The sequence below is a fragment of the Triturus cristatus genome, chromosome 2_2, assembly GCF_964204655.1.
Source record: "Triturus cristatus chromosome 2_2, aTriCri1.1, whole genome shotgun sequence".
Classification (NCBI taxonomy): Eukaryota; Metazoa; Chordata; class Amphibia; order Caudata; family Salamandridae; genus Triturus; species Triturus cristatus.
The window spans coordinates 1240086404-1240107709 of NC_140582.1; the positions used below are offsets into that span (position 1 = coordinate 1240086404).

At 52.1% G+C, this 21306-nt stretch overlaps 1 protein-coding gene across 2 annotated transcripts in view; it reads right to left on the reverse strand.

Annotated features, from left to right (window-relative positions):
* Positions 1–21306, reverse strand: part of TTC31 (tetratricopeptide repeat domain 31) — a 214820-nt gene that overhangs the window by 189535 nt on the left and 3979 nt on the right. For both annotated transcript variants that reach the window (XM_085642905.1, XM_085642906.1), the window contains exon 2: positions 3543–3625. In XM_085642905.1, the coding sequence (XP_085499031.1) occupies positions 3543–3625 (83 nt within the window). The remainder of the gene's footprint in view (positions 1–3542; positions 3626–21306) is intronic.

Consider the following 21306-nt stretch of genomic DNA (forward strand, 5'->3'; position numbering starts at 1 on the left):
GCAATCACCACAAACTGCATTTTTCTATCGTACTCTGCTGCTGGCTGAGTTTTTTTTTTGCACTTCGCGGTGTTCCGCGCAGCGCAACTGCGAGAACTCAGCGTAGGGTTATTTTTAGTGTTATATGTGAGAGGACACTGATGACTTCCCTTTGGCCCTGCCCTCTGAGCCCAAGTTTAGTGTGGCCGATGATTTCTGCCCTTCTGAAAATGCACAGGCAAATGGCATTTTAGCCTGTTTGCAGTAAGACAGACAGTAACGACTGACAATGTGCGCAGGGTTGCCCCTGGAACTTTCACTCCATTGATCAGGGAGTGTCCAGGGGTGGACAAAAATGGAGATGTGCTGGTAGCACAGACTGGCAGCACGGACTCCTTTCGAGACAAGGAGCTCCCAAAGGGTCTAGCTAGTCCATTTTGAGGCTGATTCGAGCCCAGTGAAGCAATCTGGCACTCAACCTGGAGACCTTGATCACAAACATGTTTTCCACTGCGAGTTGATTGGAGCCCCTTGTGGGTATCCAGCATATTTCCAACTCAGGCCGTCCACAACCACCCTGTTCCTGAAGCATGCCACCAGGGACCCCGTCCTCTAGCGACTGCATTACTTTTCATCATCTCGCTCTATGGCTCGTTGTAGAACACCCCCCCCCCCTCCCGAGTCCTGAGGATTATCTCCCCTTTTTTACTGGGATCTCTGAACGCCGTTGACTTTAAAAGCATGGACCCTGTATGAAAGCTGAGAACTTGCTGGCACGTGCCATGCTGTTTATGTGTTTGTTGACCATGATGTATCACTTGAGTGTACCACCTCTAAAAGAGAGCACTAGGTAAGTTTATTTTGCACCAACATTCACAGCGCCGCGGTGAGTCTTGACATTTTTGTTCATTAGCTCCTTCACATAGATTGTATTAGCCATTTGGTTCTTTGCATCTAAAGTACTGTTACTAGGCCCAGCCTGCTCTTTGTTAAAGCTTTGTAAATAATGCCGCTGGTTTTGAAGATGGTGCAGACGGGCAAGGGGAGTGAATGGAGTTTCATCAGGGTGAGGTGATCATTTTTCTTCACACCATAGCATGCCAGGCCCTCCTCTCTTAAATCCTGGCATTGATCAATACCCTGCTTGTAGCATACCCAGATCGAGCCTCCCCTTCCCACCGTCATTCTGGCATCGATCAATACCCTGCTTTATACACACCCGTGTTCAGTCCTCTCTTTGCCACCATTACTTTCTGACCCTACATCTTGGCCTCACACTTAGCCACCCTTAGCTCCTGGCATAGTCGTTAGTATGCTTCTACCATACTTAGATCTAACCCTCATCTCGTCACCTTTAGTCTCTGGCTTCACTAACTACCCAACTCCTTGCATACCGGGTATATCCTTCATGTCACCTTACTTCCTGGTATTGTCCTTTACCCTACTTCTAGCACCCCAGGATCAAACCATTCTGTTGCCACCTCTATTTAACGCAACGCTTATTACCTTACTTCTAGGATGTCAGGAGCCAGCTCTTCCCTCACCATCCGCACTTTCTAGCACTGCTCATTACCATGCATCTAGCATACCCAAATATGTAAATGTAAATTGATACTTGTATAGCGCACTACTCACCCGCAAGGGTCTCAAGGCGCTTCTACGAATACCGCTGTGGAACCCATCCTGGCTTTCCCTGTGAGGCGTCCACTCCTGGGCACCCCCAAGGTGGAGGCCAGGCATCCTTAGCGTTGTGGGGGCCGATGTGGAGATTAAGCAAGCTATTGCCCAGAGTTGCAGAGTGGGACTCCATGATTGGAATGGCACCGAGGCAAGAATTATCAGGTCCGTGGAATTTTTGAGCCTAAGACCCGCCGAGGCGGGGAATTGAACCCTGGTCCCGGGCTAGACCTCTGCATCAGGGTCTGCCGCTCTAATCATTGAGCCACACTTCTCCACCAGCCCTCCCATCACCACCCTTACTTCCTGGCACTCATTACCTTGCTTCTAAGCATTCCTAGCTTCAGCTCTTCCCTTACCGCATGTTATAGTTCATTACCATGCTTCTACCAAACTTAGATCTAGCCTTCAACTCGTCCTGCTTAGTTTCTGAAATCACTCACTACCAAACTTGGAGGATACCCAGGTACAGCCTTCCTCTGACCACCCATACTTCCTGGCGTTGCTCTTCACCTTCGTTCTAGGAGTGATTCAGCCCGTCCGGTGCCATTGCTACATCCTGGCATTGCTAGTTACCTTGCTTATAGCATTACTGGGGTTTAAACCCTATTTGCCAACCTTACTTCAAGGCATCCCAAATGACCTTTCTTCTAGCATACCCAGATCCAACCATCCCCTCACTTTTTAGACATCATTACCCTGCTTCTACCATAGCCAGGTTCAGCCCTTCCCTCGTCCTCTACCTCCTTGCTCCGCTTATTATTACCCTACTCTAGAACACCCAGGTCCCACCCTCCTCTCGCCACCCTTACTTCCTGGGATCGTTCATTACCCTAGGTCAAGCATACCTGGATCCTGCCCTCCCTTCGCGATCCTCACCTCCTAGCATCCTTCATTAACCTACTCTAGCACACCCAGATCCCACCCTCCTCTCGCCATCCTTACTTCCTGGCATCGTTCATTACCCTAGGTCTAGCCATACCTGGATCTCGCCCTCCCTTCGGAACCCTCACTTCCTAGAATCATTCATTCCCCCGCTTCTAGCTTACCTGGTTCATTTCTCCTCTTTCCACCCTTACTTACTAGCACCAATCATTACCACGCTTCTTCATGCCCAGATGCAGCCCTTCCTTCACCCATGTGTATCCTGGTATCCCTCATTACCCAACTTCTAGCATGCCCAGATCCTGCAATCCCCCTCAACCTTACCTCCTGGCATCGGACATTACCCTGCATTTAGAGTACCCAACTCCAGCCCTCCCTCACCACCCAAACTTACTGGTATCAACCATTACCTTGCTTCTAGCATACCCACTTGTTCACCCTCACTTCCCCGCATCGCTCATTACCCTGTACACACATCGAACCCTTCCTCCCCACCCAGACTTTCTAGAATTACCCTGCTTCTAGCATACCTACATCCAGCACTCCCCTCGCTCCCCCTCACTTCCTGGCATACATTAGCCTGCTTCTAGAATACCCGGACCCAGCCCTCCCTCGCCACCCTCACTTCCTGGCAACACTCATTACCCTGCTTCTAGCATACCCACATCCTGGCCTCCCGTCACTTCCTGGCATCGCTCATTACCCTGCTTCTAACATACCCACATCCTGCCATCCCCTTGCTCCCCCTCACTTCCTGGCATTTCTCATTACCCTGCTTCTAGTATACCCAGATCCAGCCCTCCCTCACTTCCTGACATATCATTGCCCTGCTTCTAGTATACTCGGATCCCGCCCTCCCTCGCCACCCTCACTTCCTGCATCATTACCCTGCATCTAGTATACCCGGAACCCGCCATCTCTATACTTCTGTAGACATGCCCTCTCGGCCTGCCGCAGATCACAAGTGCAGGCAGAGCACACGCCGCAAGAAAGAGACTCACGTGGGGGGCTGGGCGGTCCGGCGGGTCCTCTCGCCTCCAGACTGCAAACCGCCCTGGGGGCACATAGGGCGAGCGGGCATCTCCTGCGGATGAAGGAGGCAAGGGGTGTTAGACCGGGCACAGGCGAGCGGGGAAACGAAAGCGATGGGGCCCGCCCTCTCCTGCACCGCGGAAGCGAACACTCCCCCAACAGCTAAGTCCTGCCCACCCGTCCTGCCCTCCCCAGCAGCTCGGAGTCCTGCCCTCCCCCAGCAGCTGAGAGTCCTGCCCTCAGCCCCTCTAGCACACTCCAGGACCATGCATCCGGAAATCTTCTAACCCTCCACCCCAGGGGCCCTGCCCATCCACCACCATGCACCCTAAGAGCCCCGCACCCTCCACCCCAAGGGCACCACCACCATGCATCCTGAGAGCCCCGCACCTTTACCCCAGGGCACCACCACCATGCGTCCTGAGACCCAACACCCTCCACCCCAGGGGCCCTGCCCGTCCAACACATGTATCCTGAGATCCCCGCACCCTCGTTCCAAGAGGCGCTGCTACCTCAGCACCATGCATCCTGAGATCCCCGCACCCTTCACTCCAGGAGCCCTGCCCCCTCAGCACCATGCATCCTGAGATCCCCGCACCCTTCACTCCAGGAGCCCTGCCCCCTCAGCACCATGCATCCTGAGATCCCCGCACCCTTCACTCCAGGAGCCCTGCCCCCTCAGCACCATGCATCCTGAGATCCCCGCATCCTTCACTCCAGGAGCCCTGCCCCCTCAGCACCATGCATCCTGAGATCCCCGCACCCTTCACTCCAGGAGCCCTGCCCCCTCAGCACCATGCATCCTGAGATCCCCGCACCCTTCACTCCAGGAGCCCTGCCCCCTCAGCACCATGCATCCTGAGATCCCCGCACCCTTCACTCCAGGAGCCCTGCCCCCTCAGCACCATGCATCCTGAGATCCCCGCACCCTTCACTCCAGGAGCCCTGCCCCCCTCAGCACCATGCATCCTGAGATCCCCGCACCCTTCACTCCAGGAGCCCTACCCCCTCAGCACCATGCATCCTGAGATCCCCACACCCTTCACTCCAGGAGCCCTGCCCCCCTCAGCACCATGCATCCTGAGATCCCCGCACCCTTCACTCCAGGAGCCCTGCCCCCTCAGCACCATGCATCCTGAGATCCCCGCATCCTTCAACTCCAGGAGCCGTGCCCCCTCAGCACCATGCATCCTGAGATCCCCGCACCCTTCACTCCAGGAGCCCTGCCCCCTCAGCACCATGCATCCTGAGATCCCCGCACCCTTCACTCCAGGAGCCCTGCCCCCTCAGCACCATGCATCCTGAGATCCCCGCACCCGTCACTCCAGGAGCCCTGCCCCCCTCAGCACCATGCATCCTGAGATCCCCGCACCCTTCACTCCAGGAGCCCAGCTCCCCTCAGCACCATGCATCCTGAGATCCCCGCACCCTTCACTCCAGGAGCCCTGCCCCCTCAGCACCATGCATCCTGAGATCCCCGCACCCTTCACTCCAGGAGCCCTGCCCCCTCAGCACCATGCATCCTGAGATCCCCGCACCCTTTACTCCAGGAGCCCTGCCCCCTCAGCACCATGAGATCCCCGCACCCTTCACTCCAGGAGCCCTGCCCCCTCAGCACCATGCATCCTGAGATCCCCGCACCCTTCACTCCAGGAGCCCTGCCCCCTCAGCACCATGCATCCTGAGATCCCCGCACCCTTCACTCCAGGAGCCCTGCCCCCTCAGCACCATGCATCCTGAGATCCCCGCACCCTTCACTCCAGGAGCCCTGCCCCCCTCAGCACCATGCATCCTGAGATCCCCGCACCCTTCACTCCAGGAGCCCTGCCCCCCTCAGCACCATGCATCCTGAGATCCCCGCACCCTTCACTCCAGGAGCCCTGCCCCCTCAGCACCATGCATCCTGAGATCCCCGCACCCTTCACTCCAGGAGCCCTGCCCCCTCAGCACCATGCATCCGGAGATCCCCGCACCCTTCACTCCAGGAGCCCTGCCCCCTCAGCACCATGCATCCGGAGATCCCCGCACCCTTCACTCCAGGAGCCCTGCCCCCCTCAGCACCATGCATCCGGAGATCCCCGCACCCTTCACTCCAGGAGCCCTGCCCCCTCAGCACCATGCATCCTGAGATCCCCGCACCCTTCACTCCAGGAGCCCTGCCCCCTCAGCACCATGCATCCTGAGATCCCCGCACCCTAGGGCCCCAGCCCCTCTAGCACACTCCAGGACCATGCATCCGGAAATCCTCTAACCCTCCACCCCAGGGGCCCTGCCCATCCACCACCATGCACCCTAAGAGCCCCGCACCCTCCACCCCAAGGGCACCACCACCATGCATCCTGAGAGCCCCGCACCTTTACCCCAGGGCACCACCACCATGCATCCTGACACTCCACCCCAGGGGCCCGGCCCATCCAACACATGCATCCTGAGATCCCCACACTCTTCACTCTAGGAGCCCTGCCCCCTCAGCACCATGCATCCTGAAAACCCCGCACCCCAGGGCCCAAGTCCCTCTAGCACACTCCAGGACCATGCATATGGAAATCCTCTGACCCTCCACCACTGGGGCCCTGCCCATCCATAACCATGCATCCTAAGAGCCCCGCACCATGCACTCCAGGAGCCCTGCCCCCTCCAGGACCATGCATCCTGAGAGCCCCGCACCCTACTCCCCAGGAGCCCTGCCCCCTCAGCACCATGCATCCTGAAAACCCCACACCCTAGGGCCCCAGCCCCTCTAGCACACTCCAGGACCATGCATCCGGAAATCCTGTAACCCTCCAAACCCAGGGGCCCTGCCCATCCACCACCATGCATCCTAAGAGCCCCGCACCATGCATACGGAGATCCCCACACCATGCATCCTGAGATCCCCGCACCATGCACTCCAGGAGCCCTGCCCCCTCCAGGACCGTGCATCCTGAAAACCCCGCACCCTAGGGCTCCAGTCCTTCTAGCAAACTCCAGGACCGTGCATCCTGAGATCCCCGCACCCTTCTCCTCAGGAGCCCTGCCCCCTCAGCACCATGCATCCTGAGATCCCCGCACCCTTCACTCCAGGAGCCCTGCCCCCTCAGCACCATGCATCCTAAGAGCCCCACACAATGCACCTTAAGAGCGCCGAACCTTTCCCCCAGGGCACCAGCACCATGCATCCTGAGATCCCTGCACCATGCATCCTGAGATCCCTGCATTATGCACTCCAGGAGCCCTGCCCCCTCCAGGACGGTGCATCCTGAGATCCCCGCACCCTTCTCCTCAGGAGCCCTGCCTCCTCCAGGACCGTGCATCCGTAAAAGCCCCGTCCCCAGAGGCCCTGCTCCCTCAGCACCATGCACCCTGAGATCCCCGCACCCTTCTCCCCAGGGGGCCTGCCCCTTCCAGGACCATGCTTTCTGAAAACCCTGCACCCTCATGGACCATGCACCCTGAGATCCCCGCATCCTTTCCCACATGGCCCCAGCACCTCTAGCACACTCCAGGACAATGCATCCGGAAAGCCTTTAACCCATCCACCCCAGGGGCCCTGCCCATCCACCACCATGCATCCTAAGAGCCCTGCACCCTTCCCCCAGGACCATGCATCCTGAGAACCCCACACCCTCCACCCCAGGGCCCTGCCCCTCTGACACAGCCAAGAGCATGCATCCGGAGAGCCTGTATCCCTGCAACCCAGGGGCCAAGCCCATCCACCACCTTACACCCTAAGAGCCCCGCACCTTTACCCCAGGGCACCAGCACCATGCGTCCTGAGACCCCAACACCCTCCACCCCAGGGGCTTTGCCCATCCAACACATGCATCCTGAGATCCTCGCACCCTCGTCCTCAGAGGCGCTGCTACCTCAGCACCATGCAGCCTGAGATCCTGCACCCTTCTCCCTTCTCCCCAAGGGCCCTGCCCCCTCCAGGACCATGCACCCGGAGATCCCCGCACCCTCCACCCCAGGGCTCCAGCCCCTCTAGCACACTCAAGAACCATGCATCCGGAAAGCCTCTAACCATCCACCCCAGGGGCCCTGCCTAGCCAGCACCATGCTTCCTAAGAGCCCCGCACCTTTCCTCCAGGGCCCTCCCCCTCTGGCACCATCCAAGACCATGCACCCGGAGGGCCTATAACCCTCCGCCCCAGGGGCCCTGCCCATCCAGCACATGCATCCTAAGTGCCACGCACCCTCCACCCCAAGGTCCCTTCCCCTTCAGCACCATCGAGGACCATGCAGCCGGAGATCACGCACCCTTCTCCCCAGGGACCCTGCCTCCTCCAGGACCATGCACCCTGAAAGACCTGCACCATCTACCCAAGAGCCCCAGCCTCGCCAGCACTAGCCAGACCAAACATCCTGGGAGGCCAGCACCTTCCACCCCAGGGGTCCTGCCCTTCCAGCACCATGCATCCCGAGATCCCCGTACTCTCAACTCAAGGGTCCTAGCCCCTTCCAGAGATCCCCGCACCCTCATGGACCGTGCATCCTGAGAGCCCCGCATCATCCACCGCAGGGGCCTCGCCCCTCAAGGACCATGCATACTGAGAGCACCGCACTCTCCCATCCGAGGGGCCCTGCCCCTTCAAAACCACCCAGAACCAGGCATCTGGAGAGCCCCGTACCCTCAGTCTCGAGGGTTTTGCCCATTCAGTACCATGCATCCTGAGAGCCCTGAAGCCTCCAACAAGGGCACCTTCTCACTATCCCCACCCGCAGCCTCCCGGCCAAACAGCCAGGACCAAAGGGCCACATCTGGACAGAGGTAATGTTTCATTAATGTTACAAGAATACTTTCCCACTTATCTTTACACCCCAAACCCACCTCCAAACAATGCACCATCTACAAAAGAAACCTCCGCCCCAACAAAGGGGTCTCCATCGTCCTGGGGTGAACATAATGCTCACAGTGCCCCCCCCCCCCCGGCAACACACTGGGAGTAGAGTCAGGAATCTCTAGGTCTCTCTCCGATTACAACGGGAGTAGACCCAGGACTCTCCCCTGTGCGACTGGGAGTAGAGCTATGCCTTTCAATGTCTCTCCTCGGCTCCCATTGTGATAGGAGACAAACCTAGAGATTCCTGGCTCTGCTCCCAGTGTGACAGACCCAGGACTCTCCCCTGTTCGACTGGGAGTAGAGCGATGCCTTTCAATGTCTCTCCTCTGCTCCCATTGTGATAGGAGACAAACCTAGAGATTCCTGGCTCTGCTCCCAGTGTGGCAGACCCAGGACTCTCCCCTGTGCGACTGGGAGTAGAGCGATGCCTTTCAATGTCGCTCCCATTGTGATAGGAGACAAACCTAGAGATTCCTGGCTCTGCTCCCAGTGTAGCAGACCCAGCACTCTCCCCTGTGCGACTGGGAGCAGAGCTATGCCTTTCAATGTCTCTCCTCTGCTCCCATTGTGATAGGAGACAAGCCTAGAGATTCCTGGCTCTGCTCCCAGTGTGGCAGACCCAGCACCCTCCCCTGTGCGACTGGGAGCAGAGCTATGCCTTTCAATGTCTCTCCTCTGCTCCCATTGTGATAGGAGACAAACCTAGAGATTCCTGGCTCTGCTCCCAGTGTGGCAGACCCAGCACCCTCCCCTGTGCGACTGGGAGCAGAGCTATGCCTTTCAATGTCTCTCCTCTGCTCCCATTGTGATAGGAGACAAACCTAGAGATTCCTGGCTCTGCTCCCAGTGTGGCAGACCCAGCACTCTCCCCTGTTCGACTGGGAGCAGAGCTATGCCTTTCAATGTCTCTCCTCTGCTCCCATTGTTATAGGAGACAAACCTAGAGATTCCTGGCTCTGCTCCCAGTGTGGCAGACCCAGCACCCTCCCCTGTGCGACTGGGAGCAGAGCTATGCCTTTCAATGTCTCTCCTCTGCTCCCATTGTGATAGGAGACAAGCCTAGAGATTCCTGGCTCTGCTCCCAGTGTGGCAGACCCAGCACCCTCCCCTGTGCGACTGGGAGCAGAGCGATGCCTTTCAATGTCTCTCCTCTGCTCCCATTGGGATAGGAGACAAACCTAGAGATTCCTGGCTCTGCTCCCAGTGTGGCAGACCCAGCACCCTCCCCTGTGCGACTGGGAGCAGAGCGATGCCTTTCAATGTCTCTCCTCTGCTCCCATTGGGATAGGAGACAAACCTAGAGATTCCTGGCTCTGCTCCCAGTGTGGCAGACCCAGGACTCTCCCCTGTGCGACTGGGAGTAGAGCTATGCCTTTCAATGTCTCTCCTCTGCTCCCATTGTTATAGGAGACAAACCTAGAGATTCCTGGCTCTGCTCCCAGTGTGGCAGACCCAGCACCCTCCCCTGTGCGACTGGGAGCAGAGTGATGCCTTTCAATGTCTCTCCACTGCTCCCATTGTGATAGGAGACAAACCTAGAGATTCCTAGCTCCGCTCCCAGTGTGGCAGACCCAGGACTCTCTGCTGCCACACTGGAAGCTAAGCTAGGAATTCATAGGTCTCTTTCTATTCGCGACACCCTCTGCAGCACCCTCGTCAACAGACCTCCAGGACCCCGCCCCCCTTTCAGCAAATCCATAGCTGACTTCATTGCTTACCACGCTCTTGCCTCAACAAAATACATCCTCCTTGGCGACCTCAATTTCCACCTGGACAACCTCGACGACCACAACACCTCATCCCTACTACAAGGCTTCACCACCATCAGACTGAAACAACTGGTCTCCTCACCAACCCACTCAGCAGGACACACCCTCGACCCCATCCTCTCCGCAGGCAGCATCTCTGTTAGTCGCACCTCTGAACTACATTGGACAGACCACCAGTGTACACGTCTCCATCAAGCCCACCAAACACCACCGCGCCCTGCACAGAAACTGGAACAAAGTCTCCAAAGACCAACTTGCCACCTCGCTCAGCAAAGCCCCACCACTACGAATGACAATGCCTCACCATGCAACTTCCAAAGATGGATCACCGACAGCGCAGATACAATGGACCTCCTTAGTAAGCACGCAGGCAAGCAGCTCTCCGGGAAAGCCAGTTGGTTCTACCTCGCCCTCCAAGAGTCCAGGAGCACCTGCAGACGACTCGAAAGAAGATGGAGGAGCAGCAAGACCTCTACACACCACGCAGTCTTCAAAGCGACCATCACGGCACCACACCACCACCTCACTGGAACCACCAAGAAAACTGCGATACTCAAATGCATCAACGCCAATGCACACAACAGCAAAGAACTCCACCATTATCAAAGAATTATCCAAACCCTGCACAGACACCACAGACCCCCCCCCCTCCCAGGTCTCTGCGACAACCTCGCCACCTTTTTCCACCGCAAGATCCTAGATATCTACGACAACTTCAAAATCCGGGAATGTTCCCACCCCACCCAAATTATCGTAATAAGTGACGACATCTCTAAAAATTACTCTAATATACAAAGACTAACAGAAACCCTTTCGGATTGGAAATATCACCGAAATCAAGAGACCTCAAGACACGTGTTGGCTAAGAAACAGAACTAAGTGAAGTGCAGAACGGACTTCACTCACAGAAGGACTCAAATAAATCACCTTGAGATACACAAGAAAGACAAACTATGATGTGTTCATAAACCTTTATATGTAATTTCTAAAGCGTGCAGAGGGTTTGTATTTATGGCTGAGTGGCCTTCGACCACAAATTTGGGGATCTGGTGGTTTTTCCCTACCTCATCGCACCGTACCAGATTTCATACTGTAACCCAGTTTATACGTGATAAAACCCTAGAGCGCCATTTTCCTATTATCCACCACCAGTTCTGTATCAAGAATTATTAAATGCAATTCTTCTCCACCTAGGGTGCATCAAAGGTGGCAACCAACACAAAAATCATTCAATACAAAAGTAATATGACATTTCATGTAACAAAATAACTATACCTAGGCTTTAATCCAGAGAAATAACAATTCACCATGTGTATTGACTTGAACATGTGCCGTTGACAATCAGTATTTCACCCCTATTGCGTTCACCACAACTTTTCATTATAAACACACAAGATCAATAGCACTGGAGATATTTTTGATAGTGAACCAATCGGGCCTCTAGCTGTTATCACTGGTTTGATACCATAACCAACTGAGGTCACCAGTACCGAGCCTAAACTTAACCACAAGGTAACCATCAGGCATGAAATTGCGAATGTATATAAAATTACAGTTGAAGCAAACTACTATTTCTCCTAGAGGGGTTTAACAATTGTTCCCACAGTACAAATCTTCTATACCCATGGTTTGTCAGCAGGGGTAACCAACACCAACCAACCCTACCTTCAGGCTTTTTAGCATGGTTTAACGATCCAACCTTAAAAGACTTGCCTTTAACACATGCTTTGCACAAGTAAGCACCCCTTGCTTTCTCATAACATTTAGTTATAAACAGACGACAACCTAAGGTACCGGATATAATTTCCCCAGTGAACCGGCAAGGCCCCTAGCCTTTAATAATGGCTTGACATTATATACAACACATGCATACCGAAGTGCGCATAAGCTGGCAACCATCGGGCACAGATTTATAAAATTACAGTTGGCAAACAATATACAACCGCTCTCGATAGGGCCGAACCAGAATCATCACAGTGAAACCCTACTACCAGCGCTTGTCAGACAGGGCGACCATCACCAAAGACCTTGCCTACTATAATAATATGTGACATTAACATGTATGCAAATGCCTTTGCACAGTCTGCAAGATGATATGAAAAGAATCCACTGTTCGAGGTCTACTGAATCAGGCCAAATGCCTTTGTCATAACTTGTCATATTAACCAGCCGTACCTATGGGATACGTCATAACATTTCCCTGCATATGAATAAAGCTGACAGTTGTTTCTATTGGCTTGTCACCATAACCGCCATAGGCCTACTGAATCAAGAATGTGTTTGTTTTCTAACAAGGTGTCAGGCATAGGGGTCATAAAATTGAAAACGTACACAAAATTAAACTTGAAAAGACAAAATACCATCTCTCCGAAGAGTTTAGCAAGGATTCTCACAGTGGAAATCTTCTACATTCCTACTTAATCAATGGCGGTAACAAACACCAAAACTATTGCCTACTACGGTAACCTTAGAGATCCCACGTGACAAAAAAAAAAACTATCAGTTAGACTTTGATTCAGAGTAATTAAAATCCACCCATAAATGATTACTGGCATTAAAAAACGCTTTTCACAATCAATATGCCAGGCCTACTGCCTTTATTATAAGTTTTCATAATAGAGAAAATATGCAAGCCTTTATAATTGGCTTGTTACCCTACCCGACTCAAGCATTTGGCATACAATCATAAAAGTACAAATGGATACAAAATTATAGTTGGAAAAGCAAATTACAATCTCTCCCGAGTAAGCCTAACGAGGGTTATTGTAGTGCAATATATTCTATCCCCACGGTTTGTTAACCCCTTCAGCGCGGCGCAGATTACCGCACCGTGCTGAAGGTTCGCTGCGCGGGCGGGGCTGTGACGGAGCGGTTCCGTCATGCGCACAGCGCGACCGACGCGCATGACGGAACCGCTCCATCACACGCATCGAAGGGGTTAAGGTGGATCACCAACAACCTTGACTAACACTAACAGTAAAATTCCATGTAATACAATACTTGCCTACAAGCTATACACTGTATTACGAATCCACCCTAAAAATCGTATTATCTTTAAAACATGCTTTCCACTCTCAGTAGGGCTGCCATACTGGCTTTTTAATAATAAAATTAAAAAAACATTACATTTCTTAATAAACACAACAAACCTATAAAATGCGTCATGACTTCTTCCAATGAACTAATAAGGCATATTACCTTTCCCACTGGCTTTTCAGCTTACCCAATGCCGGCCTATTTAAGTGCATGTAAACTGGCAAACTTATACACATGCCAGGGGCACTAGAATTATGTGGCAGGAGAGGCCTAAATTATGCGTCATGGGTTGAGTAAATTATGCAGCAAGAAAAGGCAGATTATACGGCATAATGTAGCATATTTTGTAGCAGTAATAATTAATTACTTTGTGATTTTTAAACTTTGTAATACTGTCTGGACATTGGTTGGACCTTATTAATACCAGTTTAACACCCAAATATACAAATTAGCAACAGAAAGGTGGCCAGTCAAGAATGTGCAAAGGGCCTTTCACTGCACAGCAACACCTGTTTATTTATTTATCTCATTTATAAAGCGCTCTATCACCTAACAGGCATCCTGGCGCTGACATTAGAGAGTGCACGATTTGGGGTAAGGCACACACAGGACCTGATAACAAATTTAGGCTTTAGGGAAAAGCCAAGTTTTAATTCTCTTCCTGAAGGGGAGAAGGTCCCTAAATTGTCTCAGTTCTAGTGGGAGTTGATTCCATAATCTGGCGGCCGATACATCAAAGGCTCTACCACCTGATTTTGTTTTATTAAATCTTGGTATTTTCACCAGTCTGGCCGAGGAGGAGCGAAGGCGTCCCGCAGGTACATACCATACAAACTTCCTATGCATAGATACAGGTCCAAACCTATGCAGGGCCTTGAACACTAAGCAGAGGGATTTAAACTGAATTATTTGTCTTATCGGGAGCCAGTGCAGCTCCGCCAGAGTGAGGAGGAGGAACCTCTGGACCACCCCAAGGCTAACTTGGCTGCTGTTGACTGAATCCCCTGGAGTCTATCTAAAACATATTTCGGGGACTCTAACAGCAGCGCATTACAATAATCCAATCTGCTTAATATAGTACTTTATACTACTAGCGCTCGTGCATGAGTAGGCAACAGGGGAAAATCTTCCGCAGAGTTCTAATAATAGCGAAACAGCTTCCCACCGTTTTGTTAACCTGTGACTCCAGCGTTAGTTTGTTGTTAAACATAATGCCCAGGTTCCGAACCTTCTCAACAGGCCTCAGTACAATAGATGTGGCTAAGGGCCAAAAATTCCCAGGCAACGCAGAAGGAACCTTCCCCACTGAGCAGTAGAGGACCTCGGTTTTTCCGGCGTTAAATTGCAAAGAGTTCTCCCTCAGCCACTGAGCTGTAGCACGCAGACAGCCATGAAACACTTCCAGAGATGTCGACCTTTCTCCCTCTAAGGAGAGAATCAGTTGCGTCATCTGCATAATTTACGATGTTAATGTTATGTGCCCTTATGACCGCAATCAGGAGTTTCATGTAGATATTAAATAAAATCGGGCTGATTGTGGAGCCCTGCGGCACGCCATGCGTGATGTTAGTAAAGGCAGATTGGTAGGGAGGGCCACCGCTTGTCTCCTCTGTGAGAGGAAGGATTGAAACCAACTCAAAGCCAGGCCAGTCACCCCTACCTCCCTAAGCCTCCTCAGCAGGATTGCATGGTTGACCGTGTCGAATGCGGCAGACAGGTCAAGCAGAATAAGAACTGCTGCTTGACCTGTCTGCATCTGAAGCTCATCCATCACGGTCACCAGAGCAGTCTCAGTGCCATGAGCAGGCTGAAAGCCAAATTGTACGTCCTCTAAGATTTTATTCGTTTCCAGATGTTTCGAGAGAGAACTTCTAACCACGCTTTCTACAATTTTAGCAGGGAAAGGGAGATGGGCCTGTAATTAATAAGGCAGGCTGGGTCCAACGTGGACTTCTTTAAGAGGGATGTCACCAATGCCTGTTTCCAATAGGTCGGGACCACTCCACTTAGAAGAGACTGATTGCAAATCAGCCGGAGTATAGGAAACAACTCTGCTTCAAACTCTTTCCAGATTTTCTGTGGCAGAGGGTCCAGAGGTGATCCAGAAGAGATACCCAAGGCCACTTTACCAAAATCCTCTGCTGAGAGTGTCTCAAACTCAGTTAGATGATCGATAGGCTGGATCTCTATCCCTCTGGCTGTAACACCTGCGCCACTCATACCACTGCCACTAGGACCGTTGCCTTCTATGACTTCTGACTGTTTGCCGAGGATCCCCACCGAGGTCATCAATGATGGTTGTAATTTTGTCATTGAAGAACGTTGCCAGACTATCACAAAGGTCTTGTGTGAGAGGCGTCTGGTTCTTCATACAATCAGGACTAATTAAATTATTCAGTATATTAAAAATGCTTCTAGATTTATTAGGAGCATTTAGGATAATATTGGAAAAATATTCTATTTGGCAATATTTTTTTCTTTCTTGTAGCCCACAATCGCAGTTTTCCAAATGTGTTTGTCCTTATCATCATACACCCTCCTCCACTTTCTCTCCGCCTGCTTACAATCAAGTTTCAATTTTTTTTTATTTGTCATTAAACCAAGGGGCCGATGGTCTGCCCCCCTCTCATGATTTTTTAATGGGGCAATTGAATCCAGTATAGAGGTGATCTGTAAGCAGAGGGTTACATAGTTCTCCTCCACCTGCTTATCTAGCGACAAGCAGTCCTCCAGATGAAACACAGGGGCTGAACCTCTCTTTCTTAAAAGGGCCTTCCAGTCCCTGCTAACATAGTTGCGCATGATACTGGCTGCCTGATTTTTGTAGGTTGAATTATACACTTGAAATGTAATCAAAAATGGTCGGACCGGTCCATAGGCAAAATATCCAAAATGTTAAGGACATGGTCCTCCGAAAAAATTAAGTCAAGTGTATGTCCTCCCTTGTGTGAGGCTTTAGCAACCCGCTGGTATAAGCCAAGGCCTTCGCATGACTGGAGGACATTGTTGTAGCCAGAATCAGGAGTTCCATTAAGCCAAAGATTAAAATCCCCCAAGATCACTAGTCTGGTGTGTGTAGCAGCCATATTGCTAATAGTCTCAATCAGAGACTGCTGCACACTAAGAGCCCCTGGGGGTCTGTAACAGACTTTCCCTGTCAAGATATGGCCATTAGCATCTTTAATAGCAAATCCTAGCATTTCAAATCCTTCAATTGCATCAATAACTATTGCAACAATATTCCATGAGTATTTGAAAATCACACCAACTCCACCTCCCCTCCCACTCAATCTTGGTTTGTGACAGATTTTATACCCAGGTAGACATACCAAGCCTGGATCTACCTCACACTCTAAGTGGGTTCAGGTTTCTGTCATAAACAGCACATCCAGTTCATGGAGTTCCAGCATCAGCTGAATTTCCACGCTGTGTTTGGGGAGCGATCTTACATTTAGCAGTCCACAAGTATGGAGGCCTTTTTTTTTTTTACAACGGCTGATGTAGGGAACGCAGTCTCCTCGAATATAAATTCTCCCCTACCCTTTCCAGACTCACCAATGTTACAAAGTTCCACACTAGTGTATCTTAGAGATCGGCAGGCTATGTCGTTTCCCAGCATCATCCAAGAAGGGGCAGCATGGCTGGCGCTGTGCGCATCTTTTGCGCAGACGGGCTTGCCTATGGCGCACCTGCTACGCGTTGGCGCCAGCATGTCCCTTTATAGAAATGGTGCCCAGAAAAGCTGTACCGCTAACCACCAAAGATGGCGGGTCCGCTCTAACGGACGGACACCGCGAGGTCAGGGTCTAGCGGTCGCGCATGCAGGTAGGTGCGACACATTAAAACCTCACAAGCAACAGTCAATTTTAATTCTATTTAAGATTCCAAAGTTTTAAAAATTCCCTTTTATTTTAAAATCAATCAATTCTAATGCTCAGAGTATTACCTCCAAACATGCGCAAAGTCGCAAAAAGATATTAGCAGATCCCTGGTGGCACACACAAACACAAAGCCTCAAAAATGTCTCTTACGCTGTGTTGCTGCATTGATAGTAACTTTTCAACCCTTTGACTAGAAGCAAAACTTTTTTTGTTAAAATTGGCAGATGATGGATTATGTGGCAAACAGTGGCAAATGTGAATTATGCGAAAATCCCAGCAGATGCACAATCGCATAATTCCAGTGGCCCTGGAATACATATAAAATGATAAATATGTGGAAAAACACAGCTTGCAAAACACACAACCCCTCCCAACAGGGCTGAAGATGCATTATCACTGTGAAACCGTCACGGTCTGTCAGAGGGGTTTACCCAGTCTTAATGAACGAAAATTGAGTGATTAAAATCGATTAGTGGACTTCGATTGAAAGAAGGGTCATAACAGAATGAAGCCCCCTCCCAGCTCCACAGGACTTCATCTGCCAGGCACTAGTACACCACACACGGGTGAAGCCCCAGCACACTCCGGGGAGCCCCCCACTCCGTGCAGGTGTCTCCCTTCTGTAACCCCACCCTGACTCCACCACACTTGGGAGAACCCCCAGAACACTTCTGGGCAGCCCACAACCCCAGGTGCCCCCCTCTGTAAACCTACCCTGACCACCAGACATGCAAGAAGCCCCAGACCCCAGCACACTCCTGGGAAGCCCAACTCCCTGGCCCAGGTGCACATCACACTCCCACCCCCTCCCCACTGCTGCAACCCCACCCTGACTCCACCACACTTGACAGAATCCCCAGAACACTTCTGGCCAGCCCACAAACCCGGTGCCCTCCTTTGCAACCCCACCCTGACCACCACAGACGGGAGAAGTCACAGACCTCCAGAACACTCCTGGAGAGCCCACCTCCATGGCCCAGGTGCACATCCCACTCACACCTCTTCTGTACCGCCTCCCTGACTCCACCACACACAGAAGTCGCAGCACAGTCCTGGGGATCACACCTCCCTTGCTCGAGAACACCCCTTATGTAACCCTAACCTGACTCCACAGCACAGGGTAGAAGCCCCAGTCCCCAGCACACCCATGGGGAGCCCAACTCCATGGCCCAAGTGCACATCCCACTCACACCCCTTCTGCACCCCCTTCCTGACTCCACCACACATAGAAGTCCCAGCACAGTCCTGGGGATCCCACCTTCCTTGCTCGGGAACACTCCTTCTGTAACCCTAACCTGACTCCACTTCACAGAGTAGAAGCCCCAGTCTCCAGCACACCCCTGGGGAGCCCACCTCCCTGGCCCAGCCAGGTGCACATCCCACTCACACGCCTTCTGTACCCCCTCCCTGCCTCCAACACACACAGAAGTCACAGCACAGTCCTGGGGATCCCACCTCCCTTGCTCAGCAACACCCCTTCTGTAACCCTAACCTGACTCCACTGCACAGGGTAGAAGCCCCAGTCCCCAGCACACCCCTGGGGAGCCCACCTCCACGGCCCAGGTGCACATCCCACTCACACCCTTTCTGTACCCCCTCCCTGACTCCACCACACATAGAAGTCCCAGCACAGTCCTGGGGATCCCACCTCCCTTGCTCGGGATCACCCTTTCTGTAACCCTAACCTGACTCCACTGCCCAGCACACCCCATATTTTATCGTGTCTATTTAACTATTTAATGTGATCCATATTTGCACTGGAATCTGCCTTTACTATCTTATCTGCGCCTGGCTGTATTTCCTCGCCTATTTGCCCCCTTGCTTGATTCATCATATCTACCGTGCTTGTTTTACCTTTCCTACCCTACTGAACATCAATGATGTAATTCTGTTTTGCTATCAAATCTGCCCCTGAATTGATTCCTCTCTTGCTTAACACTACCTCCTTATCTTGCCCCCGATTGTTCGACCCCATACTCTCCCAGTGCCTCCCCTCTCCTCTCCTCCCCGCATCTCCTTCAACTTCCTTCTCTTTTCTCTGTCTCCCTCTCACGTCTACCCAAAATGCCCCTTCACAGCACTGACCATCACCCTCAGGACCATACCCTCTCTAAACACGGCCCCAACTCCTGGACCATTCTCTACCCCACAAATCTCTCCAAACACGCAAGGAAAAATTTCAAACATAAACTCCTCATCCGCAACCCTGAAACACTCATTGTCGATAACTACCTCAGCCTCACCTCCCCCATTATTACCAACTGCATCTTCTACTCCAAGCGCCCTTCCAAATGGAAGAGCATCTTCCTCCAACACCTCCCTATCTCTAAATCAATCAATATCCCATATGGATTTAGAATATCCACCGCTCCCTCCCCAGCCTTTCAGGGTGATATTGATATCTCCATCTTCAAAACAGGTAATATGCTTATACAAGCCTCGCCTTCCCACCTCTCTATCTTTGAACACCACTTTAGCACTATGTCTCCCCCCTCCTCCCCCACTCTCAACCTACAAAAATTGTCCTCACCATCTCCCTCCCTTGACCCCCCTATTGATAACGACTATCCCCATCCCCAATTACCTACTTCTCATCCCCCACTTATCTCTCTCTCTCTCCCCAACCCCCTTAACCCTTACTCCTCGGACCCCTCCTTGAATAACGGTACCCCCAAACTCCTGTCACCTACTTATCATTCCCTTCCCATGACCCGCCCTCCCCCTGTCCCCCAAACCTCCCTCCCCCTGACCCAACCACTCACTTACTCCACCGTCTTTTGCCCGCAATCACCTATCACAACTCCTCACCCTCCTACCCCTACCAATCCATACACTCTCTGCTCCTCCCCTTCCCCTCTACCCGCCCCCCTCAGACTCTACCTACCCAACCCCGCACCTCAACCCCCAATAAACACCCATCTCCCTCACACACCCTCACCCCAACCCTCAATAATCACACATCCCCATCACACCAATATATTTGTTTCTCACTCACTTCATGCCCTTTTATCCTCTCTGACCACATCACCTGCAGATTTCTGCCCCCTGTTTAACCTAACCCCTCCACTCTCACTTAACAGATCCGCCAGCCATCACTCCATACCTACTACCCTATCTCCCGACACAGATTAGGCCTCCATCCGCAACTAATCATGACCACTCCCTATCCCCAGACCATTCTCCTCCCACACCCCTTCATCACTTCCCTGTACCCGGACTACCCCAAGCCTACACAACACTGTACTCATCCTACCTACTTTAAACTTCCGAACCCCTCACTCCTCCCAGCCCCGTCACCGCTCACCCCACACCATCTACCACATCTCCCCCTCTCACATTAGTCCACCCTCTGCAAATAACTCAGACCACGCACTCCCGATACCTCCCCTCTCCTCAATTGCCCAGATCCTACACAACATTGAATGTGACCTATCTAATTTAACTACGGAATTTGCCCAACTCAGAAAAGACTTAATGTCCACAGCACCAGAACCCTCCCTCACCATAAAACCACCATCCTCCCTCCCTCAAACATCCCCAATAACAAACACAACCTTTGGAGATCACTCCCTCTCCGATGCCGTAAGCATAGACCTCTACGCACCTCGAAACATCTCTCCCCGTCTGACCTCGCCGGCCTATGTAACTCCTACCTTACTAATCTGCCAACCACCAACCCTCCACTCCCTTATGCCCCCATCCCTGTTATCATAGGGACAAATAGAACCCCCTCCTCCCCCAGACCACCACCTCAACTTTTGCTGATCCACTCTTGCCCACCCTCCATACCCAACCCCACACCACTGAAATGCATGCTAGTTAACTGTCTCTCCGTGGTCCTACACGCCACGGAAATCTCGGAAACCATCCTGAGTGAATCCATTGGTATTGCATTCCTCACTGAAACCTGGCTAAATGACCACTCAACGAGCATACTTGACCTTCTCTCCCCCCCGTGATACTCTATTCTTAGAAAAGACAGACCTAACATAGTTGGGGGAGGGCTAGCCATTATCTTAAAAAAGGAACTTCAGATTTCCCTTATCACTAACCCAGGCTACTCCTTATGCGAATACCTGGAAGCAGAACTGTTAACTCAAAACTCCCGCCCAATTCGTCTAAACAACATCTATCGCCCCCCGGGGCCACCACAGCCCTTCATTGAGGACTTATCTGATCTACTGGCGCAATCAGCACTATCCAACTCAAAAAATCTCTTTCTTG